The sequence below is a fragment of the Lepisosteus oculatus genome, chromosome 5, assembly GCF_040954835.1.
Source record: "Lepisosteus oculatus isolate fLepOcu1 chromosome 5, fLepOcu1.hap2, whole genome shotgun sequence".
NCBI classification, from domain to species: Eukaryota; Metazoa; Chordata; class Actinopteri; order Semionotiformes; family Lepisosteidae; genus Lepisosteus; species Lepisosteus oculatus.
This window is the reverse complement of record NC_090700.1, coordinates 49,602,627-49,629,442: the sequence shown is the minus strand read 5'-3', so window position 1 is coordinate 49,629,442 and position 26,816 is coordinate 49,602,627. Positions and strand designations below refer to the sequence as shown.

The window sequence follows — 26,816 nt, the reverse complement described above, 5'->3', positions numbered from 1 at the left end:
AAAAGCCTTAAAAGGGTTATTTATTTCAGCTATAAACCCATTACTACCACTTAACCAATGAGACATTTTTTTAAATTGAACATCTTTACAATAACAGGCTTATTTACAATTACATACATTATAGAAAGTGCTACTTAAAGGTTTCCCGATTGCTTCCTTAATCCTTTTTGGCTCGCACAAGAACTGTGATCTGTCTTCAGATTTTGGCCCAAACAATGTGGGAGGTCTTCCAGGGGCAAGTCCTTCCAAGTAAGCACTGCTCTCCGTTCCTAAGTCTGTCACACACAATGCAACAGGACGATACGAGAGATCCAGAATAAATCAAGTGTAATACTCGAGTCATGGTGTTTTTGCTGTGCCTTTTAACTTGCTGGGAAGATGACTCTGGTATCTCATGACGTTCACCAAACTGTGATCTCCTTCTCCATGCTTTATTAAATTCAGTGCTGCCAAGAGAAAGCCTTGGACTCGGGATCATCTCATAATCCAAAACTAAAAAGAAATGAAAAAATATAACATTTATTTTACATTTCATGGAAACGTCAAATGCAATACAACCATCGCAATCGATCAGGCTTTCCAATGGAGCTGAACATAGCTGGAACACAAAACTCGCCATTTCCGCAATGTAATCCTTAATGTAGTACTCTTTAAGTCTAGGCCCAATGATCATTTATGACTTCACAATCTGGACCAGCTCCAGATTCGTTTTCTCCTATTTTGGCAGTCCTACCTTCCTAGTGTGCCCCCGGACTGGGTGTAATACTTGTTATAGTCAAGCCGCAGGAGCAGCTGAGCCAGGTCCGAGTTGATCTGGTGATTGCGAACACTGGACAGGATCTTAAAGAGCAGGAACGACTGTCGGCTGAAGCCCTGAGGGAGAAAGGCGAAGCACAGAGGTCAGTGGATAATGAAAGGAATAAGTGAATAAAACTGACTCATTTTGGTTCTCGTATTACATGATTTTTGTAATGACAACACTATATGGACATTCAATGAACTTAAATTATTTGCATATTTATTTAATCTGTAGCTTGCACACTGTTTAATCCATTTATTCAGAAAGTGATTCAACAGCTACACTCCACAGCTGTGCAGAACGAAATGTCCAACCTTGACTTGGATGTCCAGCTGAGCGGTGCCTCTGTCATCTAGTGGACCCGGGTTCTGACTGACAAGGGTGCAGAAATTATGACAAAGCTCCAGGATCTCATTCAAGCAGTGAAACACCTGCACGTAAGATTGGGAATGAGATAAACCTTGGAGATGTAAAAATCAAAAGGCCATAAAACAACCCATGAGACTGTGTCTTGCTGGGTGCTACTTACTGGCTTAAGGAGAATGAAGGACTGTGCCAGCAGGTTGCTGAGAAAATGATCGTGGGCCAGCCGAATGCTCTCAAAGTCTCGGGTGGCATTAATCTGCTGCAGGAGCTGGGAGAACTGCGACTCCAGCACATCCACCTGTATTGCAAAAGAAATTGCATCACTGTAACGCAGGTTAGTTTGTGAGACTTTAGAAACACTGTCCAGGAGAAGAAATGCTTTACTCCAGGGGCTCTAATAATAACATGTCATTACAAGTATGTGGGTGGAGATATACCTGGAGGTAGTACTGTAAATTGTCGACCAGAAAAGCCATGTGGTTGCGCAGTCTCCACTTGACAGCGTCCGTCCGATTAGATTTCAGATGCTTGCGCTGCATTTGCAGAGCCCAGCAATGCTGCAGCTCGGACTGCACTCTGCGAACGCTGAGCAGGTAGCGGAACACCACGTTGTACCTGGAAGGGATATCAGGACACCTGCTTGGCTTGGAGGGATGGAAAGCATGTCACAAAAAGGACAACGGGTAAAAGCTCTGAAATCTGACAGAAAAAGAAAAGGGTCATATCTGAAGACATACTGTCTGGAGATATACTTCTCTGACAAGGAGAAAGGGTGTAGCAGGGATGTTGTCTGAGGGAATTCTCAGAAGCAAGCAAGGGCAAACGGAGGAAGATGGATATAAAGACGGTAATCTCCCTTGACACAAACACTCACTTCTCCAGTACGGCAGGTGTGAAAAGGATGTGCAGAGGCCACTGCACTTTGTAGGTCAACCCCAGAGCTGCCCAGCCAGTGGGTGGGACCTCACGGGGAGAGGAATCCTGAGGGGGGGTGGCTCCCTCCCGACTCCCAGCAGACTCTGAAGCAGAGAGACCTCTATTACTGACGACGCTTTGTAGCCCCTTTAGGTTCAAACATGATTATTGTAACACAGTTCAGCAGTTATCAACTGTTTAATAACACCTCAGGTTCCTCAATTCTGTACCTTTTGAGTCTTTGCCCTGGTAGTCAATTGTGAAATGCAGAAGAGGTAACAGGTTATCATCATCCAAAAGAACCTTGTGAGCAGCCTGCTGGAATGCCACATTTACATCTAAAAAGGAACAAAGAAACAGAGAAAGAGCAAAAGTGAACAGAATATACAGAACCATATTTCATTAAATCGGATCCTAAAGTCCCAATCTTTTACCATGCTCTGTGACAGCTGTGGGCGGAGTCTTCAACATGTGCTGTGCATGATCGATGAACACCTGGAACAGCTCTCCACGTCCCAGCAGGTAGAAATCTTTAATGATCTACAAGGAAAACGTACAGGATATCACTCCAGGGTTAACCAGATGGGCAGCACACGACATAGTGAAATCTAAATACACCACAATTGCTTGTATGCAAAGCTGTGCTGCTGTCATCTCACCTTGAGCTGCCCTAGAAGGTCAGACTCCTCCACCATCAGTGTCCAGAGGTGCTGCAGACAGAACACCAAGACAGGTTATGAACCATCTCACACTTTGGGAGGTAATTTACAATTCCAATAAGAAGAATTTATCCTTTGAAGCAAATGTGTTGATTACAGTAATGCAATGTGATATTCAAAGTTAAACTTTGCAATTTTCAGCAATAACAATGAAGTGCATCTGCAAATAAATACCTCAGCCACCGTACTGCGGATGCTGTCAATGAGGTTTTCAAAGTCCACCAGGCTGAAAAGCGGCTGCTGTTTGAGATGATGGAGCTCTGCGGCAAAAAGATCCTCCTGGTGCTTCAGGATAGAGCCTGTTGGGAAAGACAGAGACACAATGGTTCCAAGGCTAGCCTCTGCATTATGTGAAAAGTATTAGTAATCTGCAGGGATTGCCAAAGAGACTACAATCTTTCAAGGGCAAGGCTTCAAGTGTTAATACAGGCTAGACAACGAGGAGTAACCATATGTTCAAAATGGCTCTGGCAGGGCTCTCTCACCGGATCGGGATGGGTGTTGATTTTGGTTTTCAAACATCTGGACAGACTCGCCCACAAAGAGGATCTTCTCTGCCACGCGGACAGGGATGTAGGAGGGCAGCATCTCAACACGCAGGGAGAACTGCTGGAGGGATGGAGCCAGCATGTTCTCCTCCTCAATCAGCCGCTGCAGAGACCAGAAAGGAAGGCAGTAGTGCTGTGGTGTGGGGTGTGCCCACAAGAGGTCCATCATTCCCAAAACCACCGAGTGCATTTTAAACCACAGTAAAAGAAAAATGTAAAAAGAAACGTATAAAACCTCAAATTTACATCACAAAATAGATTCAATTTCCAGGTATGCACAGTGCCATATTCTGCGATTCAGACCGGGGCAACAAAACTTCCAGTGAGGAAGTTTGTAAAGAAGCAGGCTTGTGAATACATCTCTTTTAATCCAACAGAAATTATGCTCTCAACTTTGAGATCGTTTTGCTTACTTGTTACTACTTACTTGTTAACTCTACTTGCAGATCACGTTGGAACATTTCTGCAGTGAAATGTCTGCTGCACAACCTGTACTTATCTGCTCATACATCACATTACATTCGTCATTACATTAACCAGTGAGCAGGAAGGGCCGCATCACGGCACAATTCTCACAAACTCTCGCCCATGGCCAGGTTGGGGTTTATGACAAAATGGCAAGTTACAGTACATTCACAAAGTTCAAGACTGTTCGCTTAATTTGAAATTTGTAATTTTTTTCTACACTGTCAATGAATTTATTTTGCTACTGAGCTTTAACAACCAGTCTGCGAAATTCCCCTTTAAAGCAATCTCACTCAAGGAGTCCAAGTATTCTGAAGCATTCACCCTTTGTCTCTCACTTCCCTCACTGCTTGAATCCTTCTATAGTCACAGAATGATAACTTCCTTTCTTTTCCTCTTTCCTCATACCCAATTTGCAAATCAAGGGGATTCTTCTATATATCCCTGACTCTGCGTCCTGTCTGCCTTAAGGCCCACACCTGTTTGCTCCACTCACCAAGTCCTGAAGCTCTCGCAGCTGCTTCCCGCTCAGCCCCCCAATCCCCAGGTCTTCCTCCTCCTCCTCCTGGGCAGGCGTCGCCCCCCCTGCGCTGGGGCCCTGCTTCACAAAGAACTCCTCGCTCTGGTCCAGCAGCAACCCATGCAGCATCCAGGCTGCCAGCTGTTTGTACATGACCCCGTGGCAGACTGCCAGGATCCTGCGTGACAGACCCAGACTGAGAACGCCCTTCTTCTGAACACCAGCACGCAAGGTGGAAAGCAAGTACACAGCCAACAGGTCAAACTGTAACACAGCTAGATAAAGCAGTGCAGAACAGTGAATGCTTCAAAGGGAGCCACCAAACCAGGACATACAGTATGGCTGGTTTAAAGGTCATCGATATGACCTAAACTTTTCCTAGCAACCAGTGTTAGGAAAAATACTCCTTGTACAGCTGAACTGTGATCTTCAGAGAAAAGGCTTGAAGAGCCACAGCACAAAAACATTTAAAACAGAGATATCAGTCTTGAGCCAAGAGGGGGACACCACTCACTTCTCCAAGGCCGTGCGGACAGGGGGGAGCCCTCCACAGCTGTGCTTGTATACCGTCTCCAGGATCTGACAGCCATGGATCTGCTCAGCGGAGAGGACATAGCCAAACTGTTTTCTGTACCATATACTGTTTAGCCCATATGGCCTTTCAGACTCAGAAAAAATGTACAGGAGTGCACAGAATCAGCACCACTGGTCAATTTCTTTTTTGCATTGCTGATCCAAGGTGTTTTATGGATGAACAGAAGATGACTGTACTCCCTTTAAGGTTATATAATATTAACACATACCATTCTAATGCAAAATAACATCAGAATTGTTTAACCGGCATATCTATTCATCTGATACACCATCAATATGCACCAATGAGTTCGCCAGTACTGATTAACGATGCAAGTCTTAGAACTAGCACTAAAACAACACAATTTATCAATATTTTTACTTAGAAATGCAACATTCAGCATGACCTCTTCACCTACAGGAATGTATTAATCCTTATATACTTCATCCTGTGGAGACAAACTCCACAGCCTATGACAGAGCATTAATATTTATTCCATTTCTCTTCCTGCAGACCTGTCAATTGCTTTCGAGTCAGAGCTCATGCACAGCCAGGTGCAGTGCAAAACGTACCTTCTGGGACTTAATGGACTCCACCACTACCATAACAGATGGGAAAAGCAGCTGAAACTAGAGAGCAGAAACACAGAAACAATGAATGAAAACAGCTGTTTCCACATGTCTGAGCTCAGCCCTGATCACACCCACAGTATAAGTGATTGTGCTTAAATTTTTACATTCAGAATGATTTCTGGTGCTTCTTTCACACTACATTGACTATACCTGGTGAATTTGAAAAAGTGAAGAAAAAATTGATACCATTTATTTTATGTGGAATCAGAACACTGACGATACATTATAAAGTACTACTTTGTGTAATAAAAACTATTGTAGTTACTGAATAAATAATAAAACCCTTGCGCTCTTCAAGTCTGAGTGCTCTGAATTACCTGGTCCAGCCTGTAGTTGACATGGGAGATAGTGAGATGGGGATCCCCCAGGAACTGAAAAAAAGCAAAACCATTTTAACATGAATGAAAAATCAGAAGTACACTGGTATACTTAATATAAATTCTGTATTTATCAATGTAATGCTTTTTTTGTCTCATGAATCGGGAGAATATCAGTTTTTAGACTTAGCACAGAAAGTGCCAGGTAGAAGGGAGTCAAGGTATTATAAGTAGTCAGGAAGGGAAGCTTTGGACTCAACTGTACAGAGGCAGAAAGAAGAATTCTGCGTGTGGTATAGTGTGAACTGGTAACTATCAAAGTTCAGAGAAAGGATCGGCTCAGCCGCCCCTCCTACCTCTTGCTCTAGGTCCAGCAAGGCCTGGCGGTAGGGCTGTAACATGGAGTCCAGCCCGGTGCAGAATGCTCGCAGGTAGATTCCATGGAGTCCAGACTGGTTTGGCTGGGAAGCATGGTGCTCCTGTGTGCGCAGTGAACAGTCAGGGTTCCAGTAAACATGCAAGATCTACAATGTTCCCCTCACACTGTCATGAGCTTGCTTTCAGACCAGACTAAGATTCCACAAAAACATTTAATATTGTCATATTATCGTTCACTAGACGAGCGACGGAAATTTCCTAATAACGAAAAATGCCTAAAAAGTGGGAGGAAAAGGCTAATTAGATACACAACGCAACCTGACAAAGAGTTGTTAAAACCCTATTCTTATCCCGCTAATAATTATTTTGAGCATTACTTATCCTGGCAAAAGGAGGAAGGTCTATGAAAATGTATTTTATCTGCGGTCCCAACCTGATGTATAAAATAATGGGGTTAAGCATTATCAATTTTACTTGAAGTGAAAGAAAGGATAATTACATTGCTTTGATATAATGCATATAGGTTTTTGAGCAGCAAAGATACAGGTGCAGCAAAGTGTTTTATACACAGTTGTGGGAATTGTAGTTCTTCCTTGTTACAATTGCATCCTGGGACATTGAACACTACAAAAGCAGGGGAAACAGGTAACCTGTAGGTTGCTTTCAGGCTAAATTACAATGTTTAATAAAGGATAAATCAGCCTCTCTAAAGTCACTGGAATTACAGCAAGTAGCTGGTAAATAGCAGTAGAGGGTCTGAATTAGTTTTCATAATTTATTACATAACATAGGTTAATTTAAAATATTCAGCCTTCCACAGAAAACATTTTGTTTTGAAGTACAATATCTGAATTCCCGTAAAAAAATGCCTGAACTCTAAAAACAAACCCAAATCTTTTCTGCACCTTTGACTTCAAGCAGCATAGGATACAGCTCCTTTTAATAGCTAATATTTTTCATATTTATTTTAATATTGCAACCCAGAAAATAGTTTTTCCTTTTTTGCTGTTTTGTTTGCTACGTGTTCTTTAGGAGTGAAAACTCACTAGACATTCTCAGACCAAAGTCCTCAGCCCCCGGCGCGCATCTCTGGCCCCTGTCTCTGTGGTGGCAGTGCCTCACCTGCTGGTGCACGTGGCCCGTGTGCTGCTCAATGAACTCAGTGAAGCGGATGTAGTCAGAGCCCAGTTTGCACACTCTGTTCAGGACACTGCTCTCACTGGGATGGAGGAAGGGCAGGTCCTGGGACACCTGAGGGAAAAACAAAAAGGTCTCAGAGTAATACATACACAATAATAGATGATATGGGTAAGGTGGGTGCAAGTAAATGTGTGCTATAAAGTAACGGCAAAATCAAAAACAGACTCCAGAGTGGTAAATTTTTCTCAGCACAGCAGTTCTAATGCCTTGTCCGTGGTAAACCAGAGCTGCTTTTTTAATTGATAACTTCTGCCGGACCTAATGGTTTCTTGGTATACAGGTAACACTGGAAAGCTATGGTCTTGTGTGAATCAGTTCGTTATTTTCTACCCACTGTTGAGTGCAAGTGGCTAATCTAATTGATATGACCAGCACCGCCATGATTATAATAGATGGATTAAAGGTGAATTTCAGGGAGAAATACAGGGGGTAATCCCCTACTCTTTTGAACAATGCCATAAGATCTTTAGTGACTAAGCAATCCGGACCTCAGTTTTACATCTCCTCTTGAGCACCGACTCTCTGCAGCACAGTCATAGATCATTGGACCACTGGGACACATTTATTTTTGCCTGTCGTTGAATGGGACAATGCTCTTTTAAACCGAACAGAGACAGAGTGTACGTAATGAATTACAATGGCAAATAAATGCAGTTAATAATGTCGAAGAAAACATTCTATAACAAGAGGGCAATGATAATGTTTTCTAAAATTGGATCTAGTGTTAAAGCAATGAATGCAAACCACATTTTAATGATAGGTATGTCTCTGTAAAAATACACTGGATCAATACAAATTACATTCTGTATTGCCTAATAGAAAGACTCACAGCCTACAGATGCTTTTTACATGTTTCAGTCTTAGCGTTTTAAAACATAAATTAAAATAACAGCTGGAAATATATTCATTATATCTATCTTCGGCATTAGAAAAAGCAATAGAAAAATATTTTTTCAATCCCACCTGTAAACCGGTTCGTTTATTCCACGTAAATATGGTACCAGGGTACCCACTTAGAGCAAGCAGCAGTTCATGGATCATTGCAAGTTTTATTTCCAAAAAGAAATTTAAGATATAAGGCGGAATATTGTGCCAAGACTTCAACACAGTACTGTATTTTCTTTAACGCAGCCGCCAAACATACCGCCGCAATTCGATGACGTTTGCCGACAACACGCCAGTGCAGTATGGGAAGTATAGTTTTTTGCGCAGCCCAGTTAAAACTGGTAGGCCTAGATGAAGCGTGACTTGTGTGGTTGTGGGAGTTGTAGTTCTTATTTGTTGTAGTTGCGTCTTGGGACATGTAGTACTACTGGCAGAGGGAAACGGGTGAGTTGCTGGATGTTCTCGTAGTAAATACGATGTTAGGTTATTTTTCTTGTAATTGCCTGTGGTTTTTTTTTTTGTCGACATCTGAACACACTTTCTCTCTTCCAGATCTAACGTAGAGCTCAGAGCAAGCCTTTGTTGGTAAGGGGTGTGAGCAACTTGAGCCTTGCTACTAGAATTAAGTAGGCCCTGCATTTTCTAAAATTCTCTCCTGTGTTTGTTTACCTTTGTTCATAACAGTTTAAGGTTTTTAAAATCAGTGTATTTTGTCAGTTTTAACTTAAAGCCTACGTAATCGGTGTAGGGAACTTAGTTTTCTTCTTGTTTTAACCATTAAATTCCTACATTCCGGTAAACGAGGTCTGCTAGGAATGTATTTATCTTTATTGAGATAGTCTGTGTTAAACCACTTAACTAAAACATATAAACAAAATCTTAAGTACATTATGAGTTTTTCCAACATTCTCTTCGAAAAAGTAGCCATTAAAGGTGGTTTATATGTATTCGATAGTTTAACGTATGATGACAACAAAATGATTATTAGATTCAGACGAGCTCTGTTTTAATACGTCTTAACAGAACATAGATCTCATTGTACCGAGATTGCAACTATTTAATAAACGATCAAAACAGAACGAACAGAAGCTGGGCACTTACTATACTGTTCTCAGATGAATTCACATTGATGATAATATATTTTCATTTGGTTCTGTAGGCTCGATACAACGTTCGAATGTAAAAACGTATCTCAGCACAGTTTGTAATTGGGATACGCCACACACGTCTTAAAATGCGCTTAACCGGTTTTTGACGGCTCAGATTTAATTTAACACTCGTCTTAAACCACGCAGAGTGGCCGAGAGGTGGTGGTTTCTCGCACGGAAAGGTCATTGGAGTGATGCACGGTTTTTAAAAGTGAGTTGTCTGGGGTTGCAGAGATGGCGGAGGGGAGGAGTGGAGACGACATCGTGTCGGAGTTTCTCCGTCAGAACGCTCACTTGAAGCAGTGGGTGGAGAGCCTGCGGGGGCACTGCGAGACGGACAAACAGTGGCGTGCCAGGCGAGAGTTCATCCTCCGGAACATGGAGGTTTTCACCGGCATCACTCCAGGAGTTCCCAGCCGCAGCTTGGACCAGCTGCTGTCTCTCTCCATGGTCTGGGCGAACCACGTCTTTCTCGGCTGTCGGTGAGTCACAAAGAAGCACTGGGTGGGGGTTTAATCCAAACGTGTGACATAAACCCATCCAGCTCCACACTTTTTTGTAATCTTGCTGAATTAACATGGTCTGAAAGCTGCAAAGAATGAATAGTAGTGATCTCTTAGAAGCTCTCAAAGACTATTTAAGAAGGCAAGATAGATTCTTAAAGCAGAGAGCTTGTAGTCTACTGCAAAATTGAAACTGTTGCTTTCCAGTGGGGTACTCTGTGCATTCTTCAGACCTAGGCTGGAGAGAAAGGGCTTCTTGTCTGCTTGCAGGTATCCCCAACCTGTCATGGACAAGATAACAGAGATGGCAGAAGGGGTGGTCGTGCATGAGGCTCCAGTTCGCAAGACAAGAGATGAGCTAATGGGCAAAGGAAAGAGAACAGCCTCCACAGGTGAAGTATGGGCAGTGTGTAAAACTGTGATGTATTACAGCCCTGTTCACTTCACATTGGACTTGGCTCAAAAGTGGTTGCACTATGGTGTGTAATGATTAGATCCAGTACCTTTGGAGAGTACTTTCCACATTGGAAACAGAATGCAGTTTGACACAGGTGTAACACAAAAAATAACTGAGTGCTATTTTGTGTAATTCTTCATGTGACAGCCAGGAAAAGTGAGCATTTTAGGTAATAGCTTCACTGCCAATCACTATGAATATGCAGATCAGGACGATGTTATTTAGGAGTGCATTTCAAAGGAATTGGCTATGTACATATAACATTAGTTTTGTTCCATGGAAGATTGAGCTTTGTAAAAAGCATTTTATCCCTATTGGAGATGGTGTACTTTACCATGTTCTTCTACAGATTACCCTCTCAGCTATTTTGACTCCTTTAGAATAAGTCCTTTCTCAAGGATCTGCCACTCCGGTGTAAATGGTCATATAGCTGAAAATACACAGTTTTTGCCTTTAGATCTATGTAACAGGACACAGTGCACTGATCATGTTACTGGAACAATATAATCTTACTTCAAATCTAGACAGTGTGCTATTCTGTGGCAGAAGTCCCAGTCTTTTGGCAGAGTAGAGTTCATCTCTGAATTGTTTATGTAGTAGGATCACTTACCTTGCAGATTTAAGTCTAAATGTTAGAAAGGTTCAAAATCTTAAGCATTTGCATTTTGCATCTCCACAAGGGACCAGTTTACATGTTTGTCAGCATTTTTGTCTGTGATGCACATAGGACATTGGGTGTGCACAAGATTTTAATAGAAGGTCTGTTAATAGAATTGTGTTTTTACTAAAAATAAAATATTTAGCATGATACCTTGGAAAAGAAACCAGGGGACTGACATTGGATACTCTCTGCAATGTTGCTGCCCATGGCAGATGTGCTTGTTGTATTTTATTTTGTGAGGGTCATAATTCACAAATCATGTTTTCTTTTTATATGAAATTAATAACTTATATATACACTACAAAGTAACTTTTCAAACGTGCCTGAAATATTTTTGCCTTTTTCTGTTAATTGATGCTGTAGAAAATCCTACATCCATCAGTATAGCAAGTTTCTCTTTTTCCCTGTCATTATCTCACTCACAGTTACAGCCTTTCATAGTCAGGAGATGAAATCTGCCCCTTCTATCCTCTGGTGTAACAGTAGTTGATGAAAGCTCAAAGGGAAAGAATATATCAAAAAGCTTTAAACTTTTTAAGTTTGCCTCAGAAAAAAAGATCAGAAGGTACCAGCTATCATTTTGAAATAACCTGTCACTGCGGGTGAGATATGGGAAGTAGTCCTTTGCTAAAGATTCTTTTCGTACATGCATTGTTGCCATTTAAGATGGTAGGAATCCCCCCCCCCCCCCCCCCCCCCCCAGCTCAACATAGTTAAATGTTTCATTAGCAATAAAATGAGAGGCACAAGAAAGAATAATAAACCTTACTGGAATTTTGGGGGATTTTCTGTTTGGCAGAAGGGGAGTGTGATGTTTCTCAGAAGAAGCTGAAGGCTGGTAGTGGCAGGGAAGAAAGCAGAAGTGGAGTCCGGGGTCCAGGATGTCTGGGGAGTAACGTGCAGACCCATCCAGGAAACAGGGCCAACTCACAAGCAGCGATGCGGCCCCCCAAGCTAGGACCTCCTCCACACGCCCCCAGTGCCCACCAGCCCTTCTTCAACCGTCTCTACAAGGCAGTGGCGTGGAAATTGGTGTCAGCCGGGGGATTTGGGCCCAACCTGAACCACTTTGAGATCCTGCGGGCCTGTGTGGAGTCTTCTAAGGCCAGCCTGACCTGTGCGTTTGTGCCCTTGAAAGACATCCCAGACCTGCCAAGTAGCCGCATCCAGAAGGAGGGGCAGGTGTGTGAGCTGCGCTGCCAGACTGTGTACTTAGGCACGGGCTACGGACGTGGGGAGGACAGTGCCAGAGCCATGGCAGCCAAGGAGGCCCTGAAGATCTTCCAGGGCCGCAAGGTCACGGTGAAGATCTGCCGGCGGAAGTACCAGGGTGGGGATGTGGAAGACTTGGTCCTACAAGACGATCAGCTGAGGAGTTCTGGTTTCCCACCAGCACTCAGCTATCCCTTCCAGCCAGAACAGCAAGCTGCAGCCCTTTAATAAGACAAGCAATCGACTCAAGAACACTTTAAATTAAAATTGTCATAATTTTCTTTTTTTTTTAGGCTTTTCCTATGGTGCTTCTACATCCTTCTGGGACGCAGTAGATGTTGCCTTTTATTGTAGAAAGCCCTGCAGGCACAAAAAATACCATTGGCTTTAGATAAGAGTGACAGCACAACCAAAAGATGGCATTACAGAGTTATAATACAAATTTGGTGCTGAGGCAAGGCAATGCTTAAAATTAAATTGGGCGCAAAAAATATTAAGTTTAGTTGATGTAAATATTTTAAACATTGGATCTGCATCAAGGCTGGATAGCCTTCATACAGGTTCATGCGGTTCTGTTTGAACCATCAGGTTTGTTAGGTGATGAAACTATGAAAACTGTCCCATGTTCCACAGGTTCAAGTGAGTACTTCTTCTGTTATCGGGGATCAGTGTTGAACAGCTTGTTGGAAAGTTCTTAATATAGTTTATACTTCTGTTCAAAACACAATTTCTGTTAAATATGGAAAATCATATACATTTGATTTATTAAAAGATATTTTAGACAAAATGATTTGCATGAAGTGAAGCTTAAAGCACTTCAGAATGAAGCAAGAAATATATATGAAGATATTATTGAGTGAACGTAAGAATGAAAAGTAAGTAATTGAGACTGAGCTATGTAAAAGAAGGTTTGATTTTCATGCACAGGAGAAAAAAATACAATTTATGTTAAATTTCTGATTAATATGGTAAAGTCTTCACTGCTTCAAAAATGATCAGTACCAGGAAACATTTTATAATTATATTCAGCTGTTAAGAAGACATGATTTTTAAAGTGTCCAAACAGAGCTTTCAGAGATGTTCACCAAATGTGTAATATCTAGCTGTAGTTCTGATCACTGTATAAAATGATCTGTTCCAAATTTAAGTCCGTTTTTGATGTTATTTTAATAAAAACAGTTTAAGAGTTTAATACTGTAATTACAAATCTCCAGCTGGAAATATGTGGGCTGAATTAGGTTTTTACAAAAAAACAAAGTCAAAACATCTAGCCAGTTCAGACAGAGGTATGTAGGCACACTGCAGGGAGTGTTTGGTGATGAGGAAATCTAAGCCGTTTCCTTTCATGGCATACATGGCATACTATTGCTTAAAGGAAACATGGTCAGTTGTCTCACTATTTGTCTTGGACTGATTTGGGATTTTGTTTGCTGGATTTTGTTCCCCCAAGTACAGATGTTTTTGCAATTGTTTTTTAAGGGTTTTATTCTCCAAATAATTTTATCTTTTATCATATGTACATTGACTACTAATGGAAAGTTCTTTATGATATTTTTGGGTCTACTCTGAAACATGTTATGGGTTTCTAAGGGCTTAGCTTAGAAGTTTGTCTATTGACAAGAATGTGGCAGTGTGCAATAGAAGAAGCTGCCAGCCTCTGATGAAAACTTCCTTTGTAAATTTTCAAATAGTGAGAGACTTCTGTGTTCTGTTGTCTAAACATGCCCTAAATAGTTAATTTTTAATTGCAAGCTGGATCATAATGCTTGATTCTCTAATTTATCTTACATTGCTAAAAAATATTTGTTTATACAGTTGACTAAACACTTAGCTATTAACAGATATTTGGGGCAATAATTAGTGGTACATAATATCTACATACAGTACAGTACATGCACTGCAGTGTTATTGAAAATGAGTCTGTAATTGCACAATATACCCACAGGAATGTGAACCATTCATTAAGAAATAAGTAGTGCAGACAAAGACAACTACAAATGACATTAAGCAATGTATGGGGTGAAGACTTACAAATGTAGGATTGTGTAGGATGACAGTCTTTGTAGCTGTTGAGTTACTAACAGGATCAATCCCAGATGTTGTATTAACAATTGTGCCAGATGTTAAAGAGGTTGCTTACTTCTTCTAAGACAGTAAAATTACTCCTCTACAGCTTTCAGATATATATTTAAATGGCCAGATTACTTTTTTTACTGTAAATTCGTAAGTGATCATGTTCATTTCTGTTTAAATATACTTCTTAACAGAAAAATGTATGTGTTTTTTGCAAGGTTTGTCAAGCCATTAATGGCAATATAAAGAAGTAATCTTTATAGAATTATCCCACACCTCCCTTAAAGGCCCAAGCATTATAGTCGTATGTTGTTCTTGAGGATCATAATCAGTCTAAAACCTGCACTACGTTATTTGTAATCAGATAGAATATCACATTAAATGCAGTTAGAATTTATATGAACAACTTGGACTTTAAATAATGTACCTTTAGCAGGTAAATCTAATGTTCTGCTTCAAATCTGGAGTCAAGGTAAAGCAACATTGAAACACAGGTACTTTTTCTCATTATGAAGCAGCATTCTTATTCAGCTAAAATATCCTGTTAAGTGCAGTTTGACTTTTTCTATCCTGCTTGAACTATGTAATAATCTCTAGCAGTTGTGCATACCCCAAATCTGGAGTCAGGTTTACTCAGTCCTTGAACTGATTTCAAATTCCTTCATGGTAACGCTTGTAATTCTGCCTTCAGCCTCTGGAGGGCAGAAAAACCTCAGAAACTGGTGTAAACTGAGTTTCAACTGCAGCGCACGGGAAATATTTGCAATCAAATACAACCACAGTATACCGAAATATTTCAGGTTCACATGTTTAAAGTCTGTGTGGTGGTGGTGTTGGTCAATAGACATTAAAAATGTTTTTTTCAACTAGTCTGCTCAGGAGTTGTGGTTAGGTTCTGGATTTGTAGTTTGAAGGTTGTACATTCAAGTCCTATGTGGGAACATTACTGTAGTATCCGTGAGTGAGAGACTTTGGATTGCTTTTGTAAAATGTCAAGCTGTGTAAATGGACAAATGAACGAAAGAGTGTCAACCAAATACTTATAATGAGCTGAAATAGATAATTGTCTACAAAAACATGGTTTGGTAGGGAATGTAAGCATTTTGATAGGCTACCTAAATCAAATTAGTGGAATATTGTGATTTTATAACCATACATATAATACCAGGACCTTCACATTTGCAGATCCTGGAGAAACATGGACATAAAAGTAAATCACAGTAAGAGTTCAGGGTAAGATCTATTGCTTAACAAGATGCAGTAAAACAGCTCATGCTTGTAGTTCAAAGACTTTCAAATGATTTGGAAAGTTTATATGAAGGTAAGAAAAAAACAATCCAAGGGTTCCTCCCATACCCCGTTCCTTCTTCCTTCCTGCTCCACTCGCTGCTTCCGAGAAGAGCCCTGGGAACGCTGCATGCTCCTCAATCTGTCAATCAGCAAAGGGAGTCACCAGCTGTCTGATCCAGTTAGCATGACCCATCCTGGAACTGTGACAGAGGGGGGCATGCTTGGTTTGTGCATGGGGCTGGGAGTGTAGCTCAGAACATCCCCTTCTACTTACTCTGGGCATCAGATTGTTGTTCTTCTTCTGTAAAGTAGAGCCAAGTAATAGGCAAACACGAGACATTAAAAATCCAACATTAAATTTAAAAGGGGCAAAACATTGTGCATTGAAAGAGACATCTAATTTGTCTAAGTTATTTATTTTTAATTTTGCTGCTGGTTGTTTCTCTCATGCTGGGAGGAGGGGGGGGTTATTGGTTTTTAGCAAGTCAAATTTGACATAATGCTGAAAATCAGTTTATTATGCTTCGTGAGAGATTGTGTTTCAGGGACTGGAAACGGTCTGCTTGCATATGCATTTAATTAGGCCTAAGTGACCTTTATTTGTCAAACATCATCATCATCATCCAGGATTATTACTTCAGTCGCAGAAATGTCAGCTCCTTTGCTCGTGGCAATTTCTCTCAAAAGTGGCAAATCTTCCTTTAAACACCAAGTCGCCCCATTTTTACAGAGTCATTTACCCTTGACCTGAAAGCGAAACATAGAACGGGCACATATTTTCTGCTTTTCCCTTTTCTGATTGTATAATCCAAGCCATAGTGGCACACACTGAAATGTGAAAAACATGAAGGCCTGTATGTAAATGGATGCAGATGTAATTTTGCAAAGCCATTTCCCCTTGACATTGCTTTTCAGCGGATACAAAAATATCCATTAGTGTTACGAAAAACTTAAACTGTTAATTTAAAGGCTCTTTGGTTATAATAATATCTTTCCTGTTACATAAATTGATGCTCTGCTGTTTTTGGAGAAATGGCACTAATGGTATGTAAATTTTGCCCTACAGTATGTGTGTGCTAAAGCAGGAACTCTTTCCTGTTCCAGGGGCTTTTAACTGGTGCACTATTGCACTTCTAGACCTACAGTACAAGCACTGCAATACAGATTCAGACGCTATACACTTCATTCAATGGGAATAATTTTAGAACAGCAAAAAATAGACTTGGAAGTCGTTTGTTACGTTTACTTTTCTTATTCTTAAATATCACAGCTGTAGCACATCATCTCTGCTACACACCTTTGCCAAGCACTGCCTAAGATTTGGTTTGATAAAGGACTGCGCCTTAAACAGAAATAGATGCTTCATTCCAGTCCCTTGGCACGTTTTGGTCATTCACAGTACACATTACACAATGCGTACATGGCATTTCTTGAGTAAAGAAGCCCAGTGTGATAGCTTCTAATATACTGTTTGTTTTTAATCATTTCCTTAATTTAGAGAATATTTACATGCGGTCACCCGGCTATTACTGCCAACACAAGCGGAGGCCTCTAGGGATATATTAATTATTAATAAAAGCAAGTTGAGCTAATACAGACTGAAAGCAGACAGACAGTCGAAGAGACACCAGTGCTTTCTTCAGCAGCTGGCCTGGAGCCCAGTGATGGAAATAGTATTCCCCTTTAGCTGACCTGCTAGAAAGAGCAGTTCTTTTTGATTCTTTGGCTGTTTGTCGCACCAGATACTTGCAGCCTTCGGCCTTATTGCTCGTGGAAAGACGGGGAGCTGTCAGTGAATGGCAGGAGGAAATAGCTGGGTCAGATAGCTAGGGAAATGATATAGAATGGTTTTGGTGGGGATCTCAGGGAGATGCAGTGAAATCGCCCCAGAAAGACAGTTGATGAAATACTCAATTGATGAAAGTTCAAGAGTTATGTTTTGAAGGAGGCAGAGAAGAGAGTGAGATGGGAAAGGGACACAAGAGACAAAGACATAGACTAACATGTAAATTAGAACAAGTGAACAAAAAACCATGATGGCAGAAGACAGATAGGCACAAATGTGATAAAAGATCTTAATCAGCGCTCTCCTTCTGATTTTACATTTACAGCATATGTTGCAAGGAGGAATCCACAGCCGACGCAGGATGTAATTGTGCTGTTTCATTTATGCGCGGCCAAATCACGATCAAGAGCCTCAGCGTCTCTACTGATCACGGCACCTTGCTGAAGATGTCTGCAACCCAGAACGCTGAGCTTTTTTCGATCTCAAATGAGATTGAATACTTGAATCCTTTTCCATTTTCTGTGAAAAGACCATTGTTGGTATTCGTGCTGAAAAACAAGAAGGGATGACATAGGAGAGAAGATAGTAAACTGAGCCCCACCTGCAAAATTCCAGTTATTTTACAAATGAGGTATCTGGGTTAAAGACATTTTGTCACTTGATTAAAACAGAATTTTAAGATACATTTACAAGAGTAAAAGCCATTTACATCATTATCTATGTTGGACGTTACATGGTAAATGATTAAAATGAATGGTCATTCTTTTCTAGCGATTATTATCCAGTGGTTTTGCAGCCTGACGGCACTAATCTTGGACTACCTCGTGTCATTTCAGGTAAACAAGTCTTGGAGAATAACTTATGGTCTGTAAAACCAGGCCTATTTATGTTTTGTGTTGTATGCATAATTAATCTCCTGGCCTAAAAGGATTAGGATCAATAAGCCAAGTTCTTATAAATACATTGAAAGGGGAGAGATAAATATTTATTATTAAGACAAACAAAATCCAATTAAGGCTTGGGGATGGATCAAAAGAATTAGCCCATCTGCTCAATTTAAACGTGTCCATTCCCATGTAATCTAATTCTCTGCTGCACTGGTCTTGTGGTGAATACGATTCACCGAAGGCCTCCAGATCGATTCTTTTGTTTACTTCAGTTTCTTCAACCCCACGCTACCTGTCTGGTTATTTCCCATGGTGCTGCTTGAAAGGTGACAGGCTAATCCCAGCAGCGTGTGGGACATGCAGAGGCTTCCTTTTGAGCAACGACAAGCGACCTTCCATTTCCTGGAGGAGAAGGTAGTCTCTTCCTTCACAGTAAACGCAGTTACGTACAGTATATGAGCATCGCGGGTGTACTGATGCCCTCAGTGGGTCTGACAGCAGCCAGCAGAGGAACGCAGTGATATAACACCAATTACACAGACAGGCTTTCTTCCAGAGAAAAGAACTCTGAGCTGCCATGAGAGAATGAGGACAAAGAAGTCGGCAAACAACATATTTGTAAGAAAATGTAGTGTGCGACATTAAAAAGGCAGCAATAGAATGTTGGAACCAAATGATGCAGTTTTAAGTGCCTCAATGTAGAGGATTTGAGAAACGTAAGTGATGAAACACATAGAGCAATGAAACAGAGGATCGGTTAGATCGGTTATCGCTTCTGTATCCCCTAACAGTTCACGTCATTTTCAATCTTTAGTTTATTTAAACATACCATTTTGAATGATATATTTGGCCATAATGGAAACGTAACTATGGACCACCTTACCTCATGTGTTTTCCCCATCAAACCAGTTCATTTCTAATCAGTGCAAACAAGGAGATGGATGGAGTGATATGGGGAACTGGTTCACAGTCTCTGTTCTCAGGCATCTGCTGGTGTTCATTTCAGTGAGCTCTTAATCGCCTGTGTTAATTGATATCTTTAATAGATCATCTTGTTCATTTAGACTTAAAGGTAACTTGTTAATGCAGTGTATGCACTGACTGTATGGGTGCTTTTTCCTTACAACTTCAGCTCTCGGAACTCTAAGCACTGTGTGCCTTTTAAGTCACCCTTAATTCTGACTAAACATATTTGATTGTGATTAATTTATGACCCCTGGGGGAATGACAGTGTATCAGACACTCTCACTACACCTATTTGTTTTTTCAGCATCATTGAATTGTCATACATTCAAATCATCATTACAAATACTGCACCACTCACTCATTGTAGATACCTAGGATAGTGTCCTTCTCTTTGCATCGTTGTTCCATTATTATGTTAGGTAAATGCATTTTGATTGCTTTTAAGAAAATAACCACAAAGCCTTTGCAACCAGGCTTTAATAAGCCCTTATCTCTATTATGTACCTTTTGGGAATTGCAAAACGAAACTCATCCCAATAGCGTTTATTTAGGCTTTCCAATATGTACAAAAATGGCATATCTTTTTTTAGGTTCATATGCTTTATTACATAAATGTTTTAATAGCTGCAGCTATCACTTCAGTATGATATGCAGCAAGAAAAATTGAGTTGGCCTGCACTATTAAAATATTCCTGTTTAGCTCTATTACTCTGTTATTTCCTAGACTCAGAGGTTAAGTATAATCGTCCCTTTCCTGCAATTGTTGTGAGATATATTTTCGGAGTGAGCAAGAATGTTAAAATTATTATGTTAACAATGTATTGGTAGGCTGGCTGTTATTGTATGTTTAATTAAAGCCATGCTAATTACTTCCAAAGAACTTTGTGATGGTTGCTTTGTCACTTTGTTCTGACACATAAAAAGGCCATTGTTGTGTTTAAAAAAGCTCCCTGACGCACAGTCTGGGGGATTTAAAATGTAACACTTTTATGGTAATATATGATTATTTGCCTAAATTATGTGCGGTCTTTTATAATGTTTATTCAGACAGATTTGCACATAAATGCCTGCTTATAGCTCAGTGAATCACTCTGCAAGCTTTTAGTTGTCCCAGTTTCCTACTATATACTCTCCACTTGCACAGTAACTGAGAGATTATCACTGTAAGTAAAAATAAACGTTCTGTAGTTCGTTCCCGTTATTTAATATGAATTTTGATATGAATAAATGAACAGGAATGGGTGGCTCTTTCCCTACCTTTAAGAGCGTTGAGTCAGAACCCCTGTTATTACTTGTGAATTGTACCGTACTGTACAGTAGCTCCCCCTTTGTTACATAAGGTCTTCGCTAATGGGACCATTGACTAAGGAGTTGTTCTAAACACACTTTGCTCTTTGCAAATTGCAATAAAAAACAGCAGTATTGCATTTGAAATGAACAGTGAATTCAGTGACCACACAGACTGCTTTACAAAACAAGATATAACATCTTTTAATATGCATGTAGTTGTTTTAAGTCACATAAACATACAATAAACAATAAAATATGTCCAGGAACGTTTAGGAGCTCCAAAGGTTCTAACAGTCTTTCAAAACCTCACCCACCGTCCACTTGATAACATTTCCTTTTGTATCCTAAAAATATATATATATTACATTTTGATATTTTTAATTGAGTTTGTTTTTGTCTTCGTTCAGGTCGTTTTCACAAGCACTTCAGCAAGAAAAAGTTGCAAAACGCCCCGCGCGGGCAGTCGCACATCTTGCCGATGCGAGCGCCTTTCCTCACCGCGCACTGCTCTCCCACATCGCACTGAGGAAGAGAGAAGGGAGTGAACCGAGCACGACCTCCACCGGAGACCACCACACAAAAGCGCTTCCCCTCTGCTCGAACAAACACTAAATGGCGCGATTTAGAAACCCCTCTTGTCTAATCTACCTGTCGGTATGTTTATTATTTATACCTGAAGTACAGTATTGATAGCATGCATCATGTACTCTAAATAACCTAAATAATCTAAAAAGGTTTGAATATTCTAAACAACATCAAACGACACAGTTATAATGATCAAAATCGTACAGATCTATAAAGACAAAACATGCTAATTTTTACTCCATTTATTGTTTCTAGCTGAATAAAATCTCTAATACTCCTAATATCGATCTTCTGTACGGCTCTTCGGTTTACAGAAGCCTGTGTTTGACTTCTCTACATTTCTTATAGTCTTCAAAAGTTTTCATTCTAGTTTTCAGGTTATAGTTACCGTTGGAACTTGCCCAAATTTCTTTTCCCAGGTTGGAATCCTCTTACTCTGTAGCTTTTCCAGTACTTCCTGCAGAGCTCCAAGCTGTTGGGATGACATATTTTGTGAGTCACAAAAGCTTACACGAGGGTTTTATTTTTGATCAGCTTTGGCGTTACCTCTCTCATGGATGAGTTTTGAATTTGTTTTTTTTTAGGTCATCGAATAGTTTTCGATTCCCGATTGAAAGCCCAAAATAAAGTGAGTGTACGATCGTCACTTTGTAAAATTCCGCTTTTTGTATGTTTTTCAAACCAAAGAGCTGAAGTGCGGCTTTGTTTTCATCCAAAATGTACGTAAGTGTTGTGTGATCGACACTTAATCATATATATGTACTATCTGATAATACGTTATAGGTGAAAGAAAAACTTTTAAGAAACCAAACTTACAAGCTGCTTTTCGTTGGTCAGGTTTGGGTCTTTCGGATAGAAGTCCGTCAAGGCTCTTTCTTCCAAATCGTTAGTTTCAGCACCGCAGACGACGGACAGCAACACAGCGCATACCACGACTCTCATCCATAACCTGGAGCTCTCCATGGTCCTGCACACCAACTGCAAGGCAAACACTACCGAAGTGCGTGCGGTTCTGCTCTGCCTACCAGAGATGCTCTTTAAGTACCCTGCGCCTCCCTGCCACCTTTTATCTGTTCCACATGGCTCGCCCCTCCCCGCCCATTGATGCCTCTTTAAGTGCGTAAGAAAAGCTGCGTGGGTGACTCATTGCGTTAAAGTTAACGGAGATAACTTTATCCTTTTTTAACATAAAATAATGAAATAATTCGTTTATCATCCCGCTAGCAATTCTCTTTGTTCTCGTTTATGGCAACAGACTTATCCTGTGACACGTAAATAACTCTGTTATGCTAAGTAACCAAAACTGCCGTAACTGTTCCAAATAAATACAATAAATAAATCAATACATTTTCAGTCCAGGTTAAGTTTATATTATTTAAGTTTAATTAATGATTGCCCAAAACACAAAAGCTAACAATGCCTTCCGAGCTAGTTATGGAAATGTCAGGATCCTTTAACTTTATTTGGCATTAATGCAACTTAAAATAACGCGCGCACGTGCAAAAGCACATCTTTACAATTTGCTCGACATTCGCAGCACTCATCTGACACTAAAGCAGTATTTTAAGTGTATTGTGCAAACTGAACCTAAGTGACCCAGACTGCAAGTCGGCATAGAATATAATGCGTTTACGCAACGTAAGAAAATAGGTATTGTTTTTACGCAGTAGTGCACTATTTTTACGCACCCTACATGGGTGACCTAAAATACACTTTTGCTTTATGTAATCGTTTACCCACAGCCACATTGTTAAATTGCGCTTATCAAACAGCCAGGCGCATTGGAAAGGGTAGCGTCTTGCAGTTATCTAATTTTGTATTTAAGAATTGCGAGGCGAGCAACTCCTTGCCTGCTTCCGAAGTAATTTGGTCATCACACAAGCCATAGCATACAGTATATAACAATTAATTGGATTATATGATTTGCTAATTCATGGTTTTAATATTCAAAGCCACAAGAGGAAAACATGGTGATTTTTCTAGAACGCTGTGTCTCTCAGTCCACATCAGTACTACAGTACTTGTTGCTTATAATGATGTACAGTATAACGCGTTTTCCATTCACTGGCTCCATTGTTAAGCCTAGTTGTTTCATTTTGTTGTTTAGCCAGCAGCCATATCACCCTGCAACTCACAACTGGCAACCCACTGAAGCTAAGCAGGTGTGAGCCTGGTCAGTACCTGGATGGGAGACCTCCTGGGAAAAACTATGGTTGCTGTTGGAAGTGGTGTTAGTGGGGCCAGCAGGGGGGCGCTCACCCTGCGGTCCATGTGGGTCCTAATGCCCCAGTATAGTGAGGGGGACACTATACTGTCAACAGGCGCCGTCCTTTGGATGAGACCGAGGTCCTGACTCATTAAAAAATCCCAGGGCGTTTCTCGAAAAGAGTAGGGGTGTTACCCTGGCGTGGCCCTTACCAATCATGGCCTCCTAATAATCCCCCCTCTATGAATTGGCTACATTACTCTGCTCTCCTCCCCACTGATAGCTGATGTGTGGTGAGCGTTCTGGCGCACTATGGCTGCCGTCGCATCATCCAGGTGGGGCTGCACATTGGTGGTGGTGGAGGGGAGTCCCCATTACCTGTAAAGCGCTTTTAGTGGAGTGTCCAGAAAAGCGCTGTATAAGTGTAAGCAATAATGTATTGTGCCGTGTATTTAAGTTTGCTTCGTTTTTATCAAAAATAATAATGAGGCTGGTAATAGCACTAGGGAATATATCTAGCGGTTACTTCTCAGATGACGTAAAAAACGTTCTAATTCGGAGGATCACGCTTCTGCTATCGCTGAAACAAACTTATAGGAAAATTATAGCAGGATGTATCGAATCGCATGACCCATGGATCATTCACGTTTGATGCTTTCGTTGAAAATTGGTTTGTCTTTCTACCAGCCTGCTTCGCAAAGAAATCACCATGGATCAGTTTGTCTGGTGATCCAAAAATTTTAAGAGCCTTCTCTTGAAATTCTAATGTGCTTTGTTGACAAAACAGCACTATATTCAACTTCATTTGAGCTCTAATCCTCTCATGAGTTAAAGGAGCCTCTAAGGTAAACAGTACAGTACCTACAGGTCACTTTTCAAAGGAGATTTTAATCCTCAACTCTCACTGCAAGTAATTGTATGATGTAGGCTTCGTTCTTCATTCAGTGCGTTTGCAAGGTAGAAAATCTAATAGGAACATGATTGTAGCCACGGGGGAAAGGCGCACAAACTCCACCCCTTTATTTCAGCAGACTGCGGGTCAGTTGAAAACGCAACATCTAACAGGTTGGAAGATACGTACGCAGAATACTGAACAGTCCTTTTAAAACGAATTCCTGCAAGACTTTGCGTCATCTTGATTGGATTCTGTCTTTGAAAAACAAATGGAATGAGTTACGCCTCCTTTTAATACGAAATTCATAAAATAATCAAGAAAATCATATGTTTCCTTGAAATGCTAAATACTCCTGTGCCTTTGTGTCTATAGCCGTGACTAGACTTAATAGGTTATTTTCGAGTATATGTAAAAATACGGATTAGTTAATACTGTATGTAGACTGTTTCCTCTCTCTATGCAACACTAAGGTTGTCGTTGAGCAACGACAAATGCCAAATAAATGTATTTTAAATGGACGACTGCGTTATTTCAAAACGGTGTCCACGATTTCCGAAAACCACCAGTCGATTACACATTTCAAAGACTCGTTTGTGGAACATAAAGCTTTGTAAATCATCCAAAAGGAACGATTCTTTGATAACCATCTTCACTAGCCTTTATTACGCAGGAAGTAAAGGCACACCCCGTGGCATACCTTATTAACTTTGTTCTGCCTCTTTGATGCCCACGACGGTTGTAACCGATGAGCATGATGGGCTTGTAGCGATGGTTGTAAGGCAAGATCTGTTATGAATATAATTGTGTTTGATTACAGTCATTATAGTCAACGGTCCGTGATACGTTCCTTCATTTAGTCCAAACTTAAACCTGTATTCACATCTACAGTATGTCCTCCTTTATTTTCCCTTTTCTGCTTTTTGGAGGTCATATTACTTTCTAATATGAGAGTGTGGTTTAAGAAAGAACTTGGCTTTGTGCGAAGAAAACATGCCACCAGAGCTATTAGGGCGAAAACAAAACTATTTTGACTCGCTGTGACGAGATGGCGGTTGAGAGGGCAGAAGTGGTCCTAAGTTCCCGTCTCTGGGCGGTTGAGCCTGGGTGTTGTACCCCGGAGGACGCCAGTAGAAAACTAATGCACGAGTTTCCAAGAGCACAAATGATGGTAACGCTGAACTTCTTCAGTCTATTCGAACGAAACTAATTGGTATGCCGGTGTGATCTCGTCTTGTTTCAGTCTGGTATTTCGGTTTAATGTGACTTCTCATTAATCTGCCAGTAGCTACGCAAGAGAAAGCGAGGCATATGGAATAACGTTTGGCTTCAACACGTTTTGCGTGTCACATCAGAACACGTGTTTCTGCATCCGATGCCACTATCGCTCTTGAAGCACAGCAAATAAAACGATCCTCCCTCGAGCCTCTGTGAAAGACGAAAGACACCCAATCACAATCCCTAAGCTTCATTGTATGGAGAAAGCTACCACACGATGTCATGTGAAAATAGCCCTTGCTTACAACTCCGGCTGCATATACAACGATATGTAATTAATAAGGTGTTCTTAAAGCTTTCACGACAAAGTCTTTTCAAGGTCAGGGGTATAATGCACCTGAGAAATTGTCTAGATTCCAAATAAAAAGATCGAGGTATCCTAAGTCATTTATTTCCTGCTTTCAGAAACAGAAATCAGAATAAAAATAATTCGGTGAATAAGTCTTTCTATAATTTCTGCATCAGAAACAAGTCATTCAGCGTTCATGGCTGAAAAACAAATTTCCTTTACACTGTTTGCTTTCTTCTGTGATGTGTAGTGTGATTGTATTAAATGTAAAAAACCTGATATTTTAAAAGTAAATTACATAGACGTTTTCTTTATTGATGTCTGATAGTTTTAACAATGGTCTTAATAATATTTAAACAGAAATAGTTTCAGTTTGTGGTACAGCTGAATAAAATCAATCTCTGTCAAGCTGTCAAACTCTTTATTCTCTTGTTTCTTTAAAACTCTCAATATGCAGCAGCTAAAATTAAATTGTAAAGCACAGGCCTTTTATGAAAAAAACTTCAAAATTGTGATTTTCATTTTGAAAGACAACACAAGTTATAATTATAAAGAAACTTGGAATATAAGGAACAAAATGTCTCATTTCCAATATCCTCTCTCTTGGATTGTTACAGAGAGCCTCAACCTAAAAGCCTTGCACTATCTCACCAAGCTATTGCTGCAATTTCCATTTCATCAGATGTCTGTGAGCCTTTTCAGTGCATCTTTCCAATGCTTTAGTCCTGTTCAAATTGAATTAGAGTATTAAGTCTGGTGTGCTATAGAAAAATGTATTTACATTACATTACAACATACTGTACTACATAACTCTATAAGCTCACAATAACAGAGCACAGAGCCCTGGTGTGGGTATTTACAGCAGCAAATGTCAACCACAGTCCTCAAGTTCTTTAGTTTCTTTGATTCCAATAGCTTGAGACTTGCTAACATTGTTTAGCTTTCCCTATTCAATTAATAATAGGGTTCTAGTAA

At 40.4% G+C, this 26,816-nt stretch overlaps 3 protein-coding genes across 5 annotated transcripts; 1 reads left to right on the top strand and 2 right to left on the bottom strand.

Annotated features, from left to right (window-relative positions):
- Positions 1 to 3: 3 nt before the first annotated feature.
- On the bottom strand, positions 4 to 8,615 carry tubgcp4 (tubulin gamma complex component 4). The gene is made up of 18 exons (XM_006628841.3): positions 8,397 to 8,615; positions 7,356 to 7,484; positions 6,212 to 6,334; positions 5,856 to 5,909; positions 5,479 to 5,535; positions 4,847 to 4,926; positions 4,309 to 4,510; positions 3,285 to 3,450; positions 2,974 to 3,098; positions 2,740 to 2,790; positions 2,515 to 2,620; positions 2,311 to 2,418; positions 2,040 to 2,184; positions 1,603 to 1,780; positions 1,329 to 1,463; positions 1,114 to 1,230; positions 734 to 873; positions 4 to 492 (listed from the first exon to the last, which is right to left on the bottom strand). The coding sequence occupies exons 1-18, from the start codon at positions 8,472 to 8,474 to the stop codon at positions 480 to 482; spliced, it is 2,007 nt and encodes a 668-aa protein (XP_006628904.2). The 5' UTR covers positions 8,475 to 8,615; the 3' UTR covers positions 4 to 479.
- A 78-nt stretch (positions 8,616 to 8,693) lies between these two features.
- On the top strand, positions 8,694 to 15,241 carry cdkn2aip (CDKN2A interacting protein). 3 transcript variants are annotated; one of them, XM_015343174.2, is made up of 5 exons: positions 8,694 to 8,762; positions 8,871 to 8,903; positions 9,699 to 9,948; positions 10,240 to 10,361; positions 11,887 to 15,241. In XM_015343174.2, exons 3-5 carry the CDS (start codon positions 9,701 to 9,703, stop codon positions 12,525 to 12,527), a joined length of 1,011 nt encoding a protein of 336 aa, XP_015198660.2. In that variant the 5' UTR covers positions 8,694 to 8,762; positions 8,871 to 8,903; positions 9,699 to 9,700; the 3' UTR covers positions 12,528 to 15,241. The 3 variants fall into 3 exon arrangements, with proteins under 3 accessions (XP_015198660.2, XP_015198662.2, XP_015198661.2); XM_015343176.2 differs by lacking the exon at positions 8,871 to 8,903 and having other exon boundaries at positions 8,720 to 8,762; XM_015343175.2 differs by lacking the exons at positions 8,694 to 8,762; positions 8,871 to 8,903 and having other exon boundaries at positions 8,913 to 9,948.
- A 5,526-nt stretch (positions 15,242 to 20,767) lies between these two features.
- On the bottom strand, positions 20,768 to 22,227 carry cart3 (cocaine- and amphetamine-regulated transcript 3). Its single transcript, XM_006628773.3, has 3 exons — positions 21,993 to 22,227; positions 21,565 to 21,648; positions 20,768 to 21,113 (listed from the first exon to the last, which is right to left on the bottom strand). The coding sequence occupies exons 1-3, from the start codon at positions 22,137 to 22,139 to the stop codon at positions 21,006 to 21,008; spliced, it is 339 nt and encodes a 112-aa protein (XP_006628836.1). The 5' UTR covers positions 22,140 to 22,227; the 3' UTR covers positions 20,768 to 21,005.
- Positions 22,228 to 26,816: the final 4,589 nt, after the last annotated feature.